The sequence below is a fragment of the Cydia amplana genome, chromosome 3, assembly GCF_948474715.1.
Source record: "Cydia amplana chromosome 3, ilCydAmpl1.1, whole genome shotgun sequence".
NCBI lineage: Eukaryota > Metazoa > Arthropoda > Insecta > Lepidoptera > Tortricidae > Cydia > Cydia amplana.
In genome coordinates this window covers 9,450,252-9,462,781 of record NC_086071.1, presented here as the reverse complement: position 1 = coordinate 9,462,781, position 12,530 = coordinate 9,450,252, and the positions used below count along the sequence as shown (strand labels likewise).

The 12,530-nt window shown below is 35.9% G+C and overlaps 1 protein-coding gene across 1 annotated transcript in view; it reads right to left on the bottom strand.

Moving 5' to 3' along the window:
* Positions 1–12,530, bottom strand: part of LOC134662678 (kinesin-related protein 4-like) — a 39,851-nt gene that overhangs the window by 25,182 nt on the left and 2,139 nt on the right. Inside the window, exons 6-13 of the mRNA XM_063518950.1 lie at positions 12,047–12,172; positions 11,573–11,708; positions 9,504–9,700; positions 7,852–7,994; positions 1,831–1,890; positions 1,275–1,387; positions 690–857; positions 52–205 (exon numbers count right to left, since the gene is read on the bottom strand). Coding sequence (XP_063375020.1) covers positions 52–205; positions 690–857; positions 1,275–1,387; positions 1,831–1,890; positions 7,852–7,994; positions 9,504–9,700; positions 11,573–11,708; positions 12,047–12,172 — 1,097 coding nt within the window. The remainder of the gene's footprint in view (positions 1–51; positions 206–689; positions 858–1,274; positions 1,388–1,830; positions 1,891–7,851; positions 7,995–9,503; positions 9,701–11,572; positions 11,709–12,046; positions 12,173–12,530) is intronic.

The window sequence follows — 12,530 nt, the reverse complement described above, 5'->3', positions numbered from 1 at the left end:
TAAATGCCCATAGAGGCAACATATATTTTTTTATATTCAACGTTTACTTACTGCTTTCTTTAATTTTTCTGCTACTATTTTGTTCATTTATTAGGGATAACAGCTCATCTTCTCTTAATTTGGCTTTTGTTTTGAGAGTTTCATAACTTACTTCTAAATCAGTCAATTTGGTATTGTACTCTTTACATCGTGTTTCTAATTCCGCCTGGAACGTAAGGAATAATGTAAATAAATAACGTTACGTACTGTTTGTTCCTTTACAATACATATTTGGACTAATGAGAGACGGGCAGTTTTAAAACTAGTGGCCCTGTGAGCTGTAGACCTCGCGAATATCGCGATAAGCTTAGAAAATGTAAAAGTGAAAAATAGTTCGTTGAGTTGAGTCATTATTACAGTCAGTCATTCATTAACTCCGAATATTCTTAAGACTATATGCATTATTACTTATATTATTGGTACTTAAGTCCTTTATGCCACTTTACGCATTTTGAAAAAAATCTAAAAACTGGATCGACAAAAAAAAAATTAATCATAGAATCTGCTCATTATATTCACGAGGATCGGTTGAGAATTGTGAATTGTAGAGGAGAACATCCGGACATACGAAAGCATTAGGTAAGTCAATTACATAGCAGGTCTATATACAACTGTGTACATTATAAATATTATTCGGATATCATAATTACCTTAGCAGATGTAAATGTCTGAATTTCTGTTTTAGTCTGCGCTATCTTGTCCTTTAATATTTCCATTTCTAAGTCTTTTTCTATGTTTATGGCATTGAGTGCCTTAATTTCATCCTCCAACGTGGATATTTTGTTTGTGCTTTGTTCTAATTTCTCCATATATTCCACCTAAAACAAATGCATTTCACAAACTAGAATATATCACTGAGACTTCACTCTTCAGAATTGAACAAATAGGATACGCGCGTTTTTGACTGTATACGCGCGAGATATTTTAAGCACACTTTATACTCATAACATAAGGTTCATGGTCATAGTTATAGTACTTATTCAGTTTGATGAAATTTAAATCATGTCTGTTGAAATTGATCAGAACTGCATTTGTTTTCTTTGGTTCAATATTAAAACAAAATAAATTCTACTCTATTTCCTCAGGTCCAATTTGAGTAACAAATTTCGGATTTTGAATTTTCCTGGGCCTTAGGAGGATAAATTAGTGCGAAACAATTTATCACAAAAAAGTAAGACTTCATTCATTATACAAAGCCAGATTTGTCAAGATTGCAACAAAAAACTCATACTCACCACTTCAGGATTGTAAAGTTTTTCTCGTTTCGTTAATTCGACGATATCCTTAAGATCGTTTTCTGCCGTTTTTGCTTTCTTCCTTAACACACAAGGTGGTGTTTTCGATGCATCTATCGAACAAAAGCCAGTTTTTATAATTGAAAATAAAAAAATAAAATATAATATACTAGTATATGGAAATCAATAACACACCACATGGCAGTAAGTTCGAAGAAAAAGATTAAAATACATTAATATTTAAAATGACTAAAAAGAAAGAGAAACTTTCTCATGGAGAGAAATAAAAATAATCTTTCCATGAGAAAATTTCAATTTAATACAGTATTTGAAGAATAAAGATTATCAATATTATCGTTGCCATTTTCACGAAAATAATAACACCATCCCTTGAAATCAAAATTATGGCCCAGTTTCGTTTTTATAAATAAAACTGAGGGAAAGTGGCCGCAGAGTTACCACCACATTTCTATTGAAAATCGTAAATGGTCTAAGATTGTACCTAACACAATAAGTTCGTCGATAATGACCGCAATACGGCAGTTATTATACTCACTGTAGCATTTGTGGTATGGTGAACAATGTGAAGTGTTAGATGCGTTGTCTTCATCGCTATCTGTAAGTAACAAATAAAATTATACATAATACGAGAGGAATATTCGCGGCCTAAGCTAGAAAAAAAAACTACGCTACTTTGTTCCCCGCGTCTTTGGCGGTATAAATATGGCCGTCATTACCAACGATTATTAACGATTAATAATTAACATTTACAAAGAGTCTTTATTTATTTTTCTAGCGCCGTGTACTTTACAGTCGCCACTCGTACTACATAGTGTACTTAAGAGCTATTTTCTATTTTCTTTAAAGGTCGTTTTTAGGGTTCCGTAGCCAAATGGCAAAAAACGGAACCCTTATAGATTCGTCATGTCTGTCTGTCTGTCTGTCTGTCTGTCCGTCTGTCCGTCTGTCCGTCTGTCTGTCCGTCCGTATGTCACAACCACTTTTCTCCGAAACTATAAGAACTATACTGTTGAAACTTGGTAAGTAGATGTATTCTGTGAACCGCATTAAGATTTTCACACAAAAATAGAAAAAAAACAATAAATTTTTGGGGTTCCCCATACTTCGAACTGAAACTCAAAAATTTTTTTTTCATTAAACCCATACGTGTGGGATGTCTATGGATAGGTCTTTAAAAATGATATTGAGGTTTCTAATATCATTTTTTTCTAAACTGAATAGTTTGCGCGAGAGACACTTCCAAAGTGGTAAAATGTGTGTCCCCCCCCTGTAACTTCTAAAATAAGAGAATGATAAAACTAAAAAAAATATATGATGTACATTACCATGTAAACTTCCACCGAAAATTGGTTTGAACGAGATCTAGTAAGTAGTTTTTTTTTATACGTCTTAAATCGCCTAAATACGGAACCCTTCATGGGCGAGTCCGACTCGCACTTGGCCGCTTTTTTACATTAGAAAAAGACTACGCGTTTTTGACGTGTCTTTTAATTGAAAAACGCTTTTTAAAATCAGTAACTATTACTTACGAAAGCAAAAGAATGGAAATAATCGTATATGATTCATAATTGTTACATATTTGCCGTGACTTATTTGTTGTGTGTTTTTCAATTAAAAGACACGTCAAGATTGTTTACCTTTTTTCTAATGCTAAAAAAACGAACTATGGTTTAATTTTTAAAGTAAAACAAAATCTTAGTCATGTAGGAATCATCTATTAACTATGTAAAAAAATACACATCAATAAAGTTAGTACCAATTCACTCAGTTATGTTAATTATATCACGCCAACGCGTGAACTTTCGTGGGACGACATCTTCTTACTATTTCGCAGCTGCCAACTGTCGCATGATTAATATGTCCCACACGAACTAGGGCGGTGCCCCAGCCATGTATGAAACGAATTCCCCCCGAATCCTTACAGGGTGACCACTATTTACTACAACCAAAATTCCCTGACTTTTCCCGGTTTTCCAGGCGTTTTTTCAAGTTTTTCCCTGACCATAATCTTAAATGTAATAAATATATAATATATAATTGGAATACATTTTTGAGTTTTTGCTTGGGTATAACTGAAACAAAACTACCCAGTCATCAGTTATCATGGTTTATTATATACATATTTGAAAAACAATAACAATAGATTACCAAGTTGCAATAGATTTTAAAATCTATTGCAACTTGGTAATCTGTTCTTCCAATAACGCAGCTTCCTTGGCCGCTCCGTCGAGAAGTTTTTGTCTTTTTGCTTGAAGTTCTCTGACCATTTCCGCAGTCTTTCTTTTTTCTGCTCTGATTTTCCTATTGCAAAGGGCGGGCGCAAGGCGGTAAATAGAACACCTGATACCTACAGCCTTTGATTTGCCGCCAACCTGCGCCGGCCAAGTGTCGGCGTCCTTTGACATCCCAGCCGGCGGCGATTTCCGAGTAATACAGTGGCACGTGCGCCGCGCGGTCACATTTACTTACCTATTATTAACCTATTATAGTAGATATGTCGTAGTCAGATCGTATAATCCGCCGTATTACATTACGGCTAGCCGTTTTACAAAACAGGGGCGTTTTGAAATGCGGCGGTTCGACGATTAGCCGGATTGTCATTGCGATACGTTCTTCAATAAGGCGGCCTACGTTTAAGGCCTGGCCAAACACACGGCGCAACGCAGGTTACCGACGTCAAACAGACTGCGTCCCGCCGGTATCACGCCCCGCTTGTCGCGCCCCGCGCCGCGCGGTCCCTTGCGTCCACGCGGCGCGTGCGCAGCGCTGCGCCGCGCGGACGCGGCGAGCCGCCGCGTCGCGCTGGGTCACATCAGTCGGATCGGACGTTAGGCAGCGAGCGGTGGCGCGCGCGATGAGGGCGTGTTGAGAGCGCGATCCGCGCGCGCCCTGTTTGAACAGGCCCGCGAAGCGGGGCTCCGTCTAGTTAAGTTGCGAAGGAAATGTTTTTTGAAAAGAAACAGTCCGACGACTCCAGATTTGATGGACACCCCAGTGGAATGTAGGTATAAGTAACTTGATATATTATTATTGTAATACATATAAGGAGAGGCTTGTAATATGACTCTCCTCCATATTAGGTTAGGAATGTATCCATATACGGAGAGTCATGTAAGATGACTCTCCTCCACATAAGGAAGGGAATTTAGGTCAAGCTACTGGACACCATCCACGTGTAAGTCTCCCCACCTAAACACGTGTAACCTAAATTCCCTAGGTTTATATATATACCAGTTTTTAATAAATAAATTACAGTTTTTACTCGGAACTCTGGTGTTTCACTACTGTCCTGGGTCCCATCCTTACATGGCGATCCTGCCAGTTGCGTGAAGTGGGTCCCATCGTTACATGGCGACCTTGCCAGTGGCGTAAAGTATAACGTCATGGAGCCTGCCGGTGCAGTATAGGTGGTGCTGCACTGGCGGGGCGCGCTTCAACTTTAAAGTTTAAAAGTGAAAAATTCAAGAAACTAATTTGAAACTCTTAAATATATTTATGTAGACATTCGCAAGAAAAAAAACCCAGTGAAAAACGAAAATAACTAAAAGCCAGAACTTTGAAAGTGCAAAACAAACAATAATTTAAATAAACTAAATGTAATAATTTTAAACCTTAATGAGTGGAAAGTGGACTCCAGTGAAAAACGTGTTTTTTTCTTCTTCTCTATAACATATTATGTGAAATAAAATAAGACTTATGTATGTGGACAAGAAGGCAAGTAAAATACCAGCGCCGGTTTGTCAATATAAAGTAAATAAAACTATGCTTGTGAAAGTCTATCAGCTATCATCGTGAATGTGAATCCGCGAACCAAGACTGTGTATGTGTTGGCGGTCGTTGCTAGCCAGCAACGAAAGCTGTGGGGTGCCGATAGATGACTCTAAGAGGACATTAATAGACAAGAAGAAATGGACTCTTATTATATGAATGTAGGTAACTCAATAATAGTGTTCGAGATTTTAATAAGGTATTGTTTTAGGGCGTAGGTACATGTGGATGTTTAACTCGATTGTCGTAATAAGCAGTATTTTTAGAATATTTTTTTTTTATTGCAAATACGTAATAAAATAATTAATAAAATGTATTAAAAAAAACATATAAATTAAATTCTTAGATGTGGATTCAGTAAGTAAGTGTTAAGATAGAAATATTAAGACTTTTTATTTTCTTCTTATTAGATTCTTAGGCGAAATATATTAAATTTATTTCATTGTGTTTTTTTGTGATTTAATCATGTTTTATGATAGAATAAGGTTATATAGATTGATATATGTCAAGAATTAAGGAAAATACATGTAGTAGTAGGAAAATACATGTAGGGTTTTATACCAATGTATTATAGTAAGAGATAATGATTTTACCGGATTTGACTTGTTAACACGGACTTGATGCATAGTAAACAAATAACGAGGAATGAAATAAGTGATAGATATAGAAAAATAAAACGAGGAAAACAATATATGTAATAAAGTTTAAATGAAAAAAAGGGTTAAATATTATGATATGTCTATGAAATACAACTTGATATTATTTTACTATGAGATATGGAAAATTAAATGTTCATAGGTAACATTTTGTAAAGTGGAATTTCAATGAATATATTAGAAAATTAAGTTATTACAATGTAAAGGAGTAGTTGAAAGAGAAAATTGACGAAGATAGAAGGTTGAAATTGTAAGGTTTATAAAGTTGTGTTAAAGATGCCAAAGCTAAGCAGATAAGTTTTTATGATGCAATTAGCCTGATCACCTAAGAGCGAATTAAAATCCTTATATGTTGTAGTTTTGATGGTTTGTTATTACTCAATAATGATGCGGATAAAAATTGTTTTTAGATTATGAGGAAAATTAATTGTATTAAAAGAGATTATATGAGAGCGATAATAATCATGATATTCGTTAGCTTCAGTGGCCCGAAGGGAACTGTTGTGCGAATTAAAACAATGTAGCAAGGTACACCAGGATACAAGGGCAGGCACGAAATCCTTGATACCTGATCATGATTCGGTCGAGTTACCTTTCGTGAAGGTCCTTGGACACGTGGTATGTTTGTTAAAGTAAGGAAGTGTTAAAATAACTGCCTGTTAAGTAATAATTAATGGTATAAATAATATATGCGCAATAAATAATAAATAATAGTATACCTTGTATCCTGAAAGAAATTGAAATATGATATATTGAAGAGATATTGTAGCGCTACATAATAAATAATATGTTGTGTACCCTTGCAATGAGTAACGCATACGTTATTACGTAGCGTGCTTTGTAATTGAAAATTGTATAAAAAAAAAAAGATAATATGTTTGTGTGTAAAGACGTCATAAAAAGAGAGAGAAATATAAATGAAACATTCTATTCTTGCAAGTAAATATGAAAGACGAATAATATGAAAAAAATTGTATAATGACAATATGAAAAGAATTTGTGTAATTTAAGGTACCTAGGATTGAGACAAAGAATAATTACGCGTATATTCTATGACAATGACACTGAAACAAAGGATAATAAAAGAGGAGATTTGAATAATTAAGACAATTTAGATTAAAAAATACTTTTTTTTTGTAAAAAATATAACAAATAAGTTTTATTTTATTAAGTTAGGAGATTTATGTATAATTAATGTTTTTATTTTAACGTATGAAACATATTTATTTAAGAAGCCATATGAATATTATTTTGATAATACGAATTATGATGATAAATTTATGTAAAACAAAATAAGAAAAAGAAAAAATATATTAAATAATATATTTTTCCTTTTCCAAAAGGAGGGAGATGGAATGTAGGTATAAGTAACTTGATATATTATTATTGTAATACATATAAGGAGAGGCTTGTAATATGACTCTCCTCCATATTAGGTTAGGAATGTATCCATATACGGAGAGTCATGTAAGATGACTCTCCTCCACATAAGGAAGGGAATTTAGGTCAAGCTACTGGACACCATCCACGTGTAAGTCTCCCCACCTAAACACGTGTAACCTAAATTCCCTAGGTTTATATATATACCAGTTTTTAATAAATAAATTACAGTTTTTACTCGGAACTCTGGTGTTTCACTACTGTCCTGGGTCCCATCCTTATCATTTTTCATAGTTTGTTGTTGTTATGTCAGGCAGCGCCACGAGTGTTAAAAATGGGAACTAAAAACTGTCAAAGCGGCGGCTAATGACTCGCTGTATTACATTACGGCTAGCCGTGTTGAAGAACGTATGGCGCCGAATACATTCCGGCGGATTTTCATTCAGCCGCATTCAATCCGGCTAATCGTCGAACCGCCGCATTTCAAAACGCCCCTGTTTTGTAAAACGGCTAGCCGTAATGTAATACGGCGGATTATACGATCCGACTGCGACAGATATATAATATTTGGAGATGATAAAATTAATAATTTGTTTATTTTTTTATGTACATACAGAGACAATTTTTATTCCCTGACCTCCATTAAATTTCCCTGACAATTCCCTGACTTTTCCACGACCAGTGAAATTCCCGGGATTTTCCCGGTTTTGCAGAAAGTGGCCACCCTGCCTTAATATAGTCTATAAACTCACCAAGGTCGATAATCTCGTCGTTAAAGTTGACCTTCTTGTCTTTGGGCGGCGGCGTCACCATAGCCCCCTCCTCGGACACGGGCGTCAGCTGGCTCGCCCGCTGGATCGGTTGGAACTCTCGCGGAGTAGGGAACGCTGAAGGGCTGCAATTAATTTAATTTTAGTTGGTACGATGACACAGATTATATAATAGTTCTTACGAACAGATCTCTTAAATTTATCTCTCAAAGAAAACGCAAATACCTACCGTTTTGATACCTACACAAAAATACAATGGAGTGACCTTCAACGCGCCGCTTCCCGCACCGTGCGCGCCGGCACAACGCTAGGGTTGCCGACGCTTAGAAATGACTTTACAAATAAGTAGGTACCTACTTAAACTATATATTCTATAGAAGATACCTACCTAAAATATAAGTTTTAATTGTCCAACTTGCATTAGAACTTGCCATATAAAATCATAGCGTACAATAACTATACATGAGTAAGTTGCAATTAATTAATATTCCGTTTATGCGTTTTATTCCGACAAGTGACTGCGAAACATTTTAAAAGGTCATATCTCCCTGCAGTAACCGCAGTGTTTACGCCGTCTTATAAACTACTTATATTGTTCTCAATCGTTGTATCTGTTTCGTGTGGGACATTTTTGTCTATCTATACTATACTTTTCCTATGTATCGGAAGAGCAAAAATGATTTTTTTTTTAATTAATTTTGTTGTTTCTGCATCCATCGACACTACAAGCTGTGTTATTTGTTCGTGAAGAAGACATGTCTTTCGCATACAATTTGGCATAAACGAGCGCGCGGCGACGCGACGTGCGTACTGAGCGCTTGTGGCAACCAACTGGCTTGCTTTTCTACCGTGAACGGGAACAGATTAGTAGGTATAAAACCGAGCTCGCGCGGAGAGTTCCATAGGCCTGACGATGATAATATTGATAATAGAAAAATCTTATTAAACAAAGTGGTGTAAACTGTAGCCCTTCGAGAAAACCTCTTCAGTAAAATAATAGGGATGTTGACATGAATCGCGAATATATAACATGTTATGTTTTTACCATAGCAGGGAATATTAGAACGCGGAAAATCATATTTTGCAAGTGTAAATATGCGTAATAAATTAATTAAAAATAATCAAAAGTGTTTAAAATAATGCCCAGTATCACGTGACTGCAAACGCCAATCGGAGCGCGTGACGTAATCACAGTGGAATCACCAAAGACAAGTTATAAAACCTGCCTAAGTGTCTACAGATTATCGTACCGAAACGCGATCTTGGTGCGGTGCGGCGCACGAATCGATAGTGTGTAAGGTGGTGCGTTAAGGACGCAGCTATAAGTTAGAGCGAGAAAGAAGGTCGCTATCCGATGCGGTAGTGTGTTAAGGCTTTAAAAATGTCAGTTGCCATATAAAGAATTAAAAAAAATTACTGACAGCAGTTTGTTTAAAACGCCGTTACGTCATCAAGGTCACGTGACAGTTTGGAGCGTTTAGGCGCGAAATTTAAACACGAAACTTATTATACATGTTTTTTTATTCAAAATTAATGAATATATTTTTTTAATATTTTTTTCTGTAGTTATTACGTGTCTATCTACAAAATGAAACCAGTTCCAAAAAATTGTCAACATCCCTATTGGAACTCACTTGTACTTGAGGCTGGGCGTGCAGAACCTCTGCACGGCGGCGTCTTCTTGCGTGCGCAGCTCGGCGGAGATGGTCATGCGGCGCGGCGCGCACCACGTCTTCCTGCGCGCGCCGCCCGGGACGCTGCGCGCGCCGAAACCGTTCAGAATCATCTTTCGGAGGCTCTCTATCTTGCTCAAAAGCATACGGTTGTCTTGCTGCAACAAAATTTTACTTTTACAATCAAAATAAAGATTTAATTTCTGCCAACTGACCCACAGGTCTACCCAAGGTAGCTGGTGTTTTACACAATTCCATTTTTAGGGTTTCGTAGCCAAATGGCAAAAAACGGAACCCTTATAGATTCGTCATGTCTGTCTGTCTGTCCGTCTGTCTGTCCGTCCGTATGTCACAGCCACTTTTCTCCGAAACTATAAGAACTATACTCAGGGTTGGGCAAAATACTGGCTTCCACGTATTTGAAATACAAATTACAAAATACATTTTTAAAAGTATTTGAAATACAAAATACAAACTACTTTGGTGACGGGTATTTGAAATACAAAATACAAATTACAGTGTTTAAAATAATGTATTTCAATTACAAAATATACCTTTATTTATTTTTTTGTTTAGCATTTAGTTTTAACGTTAACGAATATCCTTTCATATAAACTTATAGGGTCATTGCACTAGTTTTCGTCCAGCTCTAGTTTACGTCCACTTGACAAAATTTGAATATATACCTACATTCCTGCACAAATTTGGACTGATTTCAATCCTTATGTCTAAGGCGTCTAAGCAATATGTCTGTCTACATATAACAATGATATTTCGCAAAAAGGAAGCGCTGTTTTATTTTTCTAAGCGCCCTTGAACATACTGAACATACTGGGTAATTTTATCTTTCTTGGCATTATTTTTTTTTTTAATTCCATTCAGTGATCTAACGATAGTAAATGTTACCATACTGAATTGGCCTATCTATCAGCTTAGCACACAAAAAAAATCAAGCATCTACCGCAATAATTCACGTCACCATAAATAAAAATCTCATCGTACTCTGCGATAGGTGAAAAATTAAAAAAAATCATAGCTCCGAAAATACGAAAAATCGCGGAACATACATGGGGGTGATTCAGATAGCCCTCTAGGTCCTCTACCTCCCAGCTTCAGTATATCACTACTTCTTGGGACACCCTGTATATTTGATAATCCGTCAAGTCGTCGAAAACTAGTGCATGGACGGAAACTACTGCAATGACCCTATCCCCTAGATTTAAACGAAAAGTTCCACGCAGAAGTTGACCTAATATAGATCCAGTATCCAGCCAATGAAAATTGTATCTCGGCTGGATCGGAGGTTCGCGGTCGGCTCACAGCTTGTGCGAGAGATTAGACATTTTAGGATTATAGAATTTTATAAAATGTATTTATAGAAATGTATTTTGAAGCTTGAAGTATTTGAAATACAAAATACTAAATACATGTGAGTGCAGTATTTGAAATACCAAATACAAAATACTTTTGAGGTAGTATTTGAAATACAAATACAAAATACTAATTTGTATTTCAAATACGTATTTCAAATACATGTAATTGAAATACTGCCCAACCCTGACTATACTGTTGAAACTTGGTAAGTAGATGTATTCTGTGAACCGCATTAAGATTTTCATACAAAAATAGAAAAAAAACTATAAATTTTTGGGGTTCCCCATACTTGGAACTGAAACTCAAAAATTTTTTTTTCATCAAACCCATACGTGTGGGGTATCTATGGATAGGTCTTCAAAAATGATATTGAGGTTTCTAATATCATTTTTTTCTAAACTGAATAGTTTGCGCGAGAGACACTTCCAAAGTGGTAAAATGTGTGTCCCCCCCCCTGTAACTTCTAAAATAAGAGAATGATAAAAGTAAAAAAAATATATGATGTACATTACCATGTAAACTTCCACCGAAAATTGGTTTGAACGAGATCTAGTAAGTAGTTTTTTTTATACGTCATAAATCGCCTAAATACGGAACCCTTCATGGGCGAGTCCGACTCGCACTTGGCCGCTTTTTTAAATTTTTTGGGAACTTACTTCAATATGGTTTTTGATAGCCAATTCCGACTGCAACTTGGATAGTTGCTTGGTCAAATCCTGTAATTTTGTAGCGTCCGTAGCCACCGCGTTCACTTCCGGCTTGTTCTTGATTGCTTTAGCTCTGTTGGCGAACCTGGAACATTATCCTATGATCATATCAAAGAACAACAATATGTACTTCGTTATATAAAAAAAGTTAGTATTTGGGGTTTGTCCTTTACAACTGTTGGCTAGACTGATAATATGATAGTGAATGTATTGAAGTGAAAGTTGGAGTTTTTAAAAATGTGCTAAGCATTTATCATCAGTACCAGTCCCTCTAGATGTACGAAATGATGATGATGATGATGATATAAAAATGATATGTGAAATTTGATTTTGAAACCGCCATAGCTTATTTTGCTTAACTAGTAAAATCATGTCTATAGTACCTACCCACTAGGCAATATATATTTTATACAGGTAACTTACTGTAAGGTGGAGATCGTTTCTTCAACAGCGGCAGGGGTAATGGCACATATGATACTGGTCTTAGCGTTTCCGCCGAGCGAGTTCTGCAGGATACGTGTAAGCTTGCTGTCTCGGTAGTTTATGTATCTGGAAGTTTAATTTAGTCACCAAAATTTCGAGGTACCAACTCTAAAATAAATTTAGGGAAGACAAGTAAGTTTCAGGTACTTTATAAAATAACTACCAAATATTTTTTCAATGTAACGAAATAAGTCTTAAATAAATAAATATAAATATTAATGGACAATTTTACACAAATTGACTAAGCCCCACGGTAAGCTCAAGAAGGCTTGTGTTATGGGTACTCAGACAACGATATATATAATATACAAATACATAAATACATAGAAAACAACCATGACTCAGGTACAAATATCTGTGCTCATCACACAAATATTTGCCCTTACTGGGATTCGAACCCAGGACCGCGGCTTCACAGGCAGGG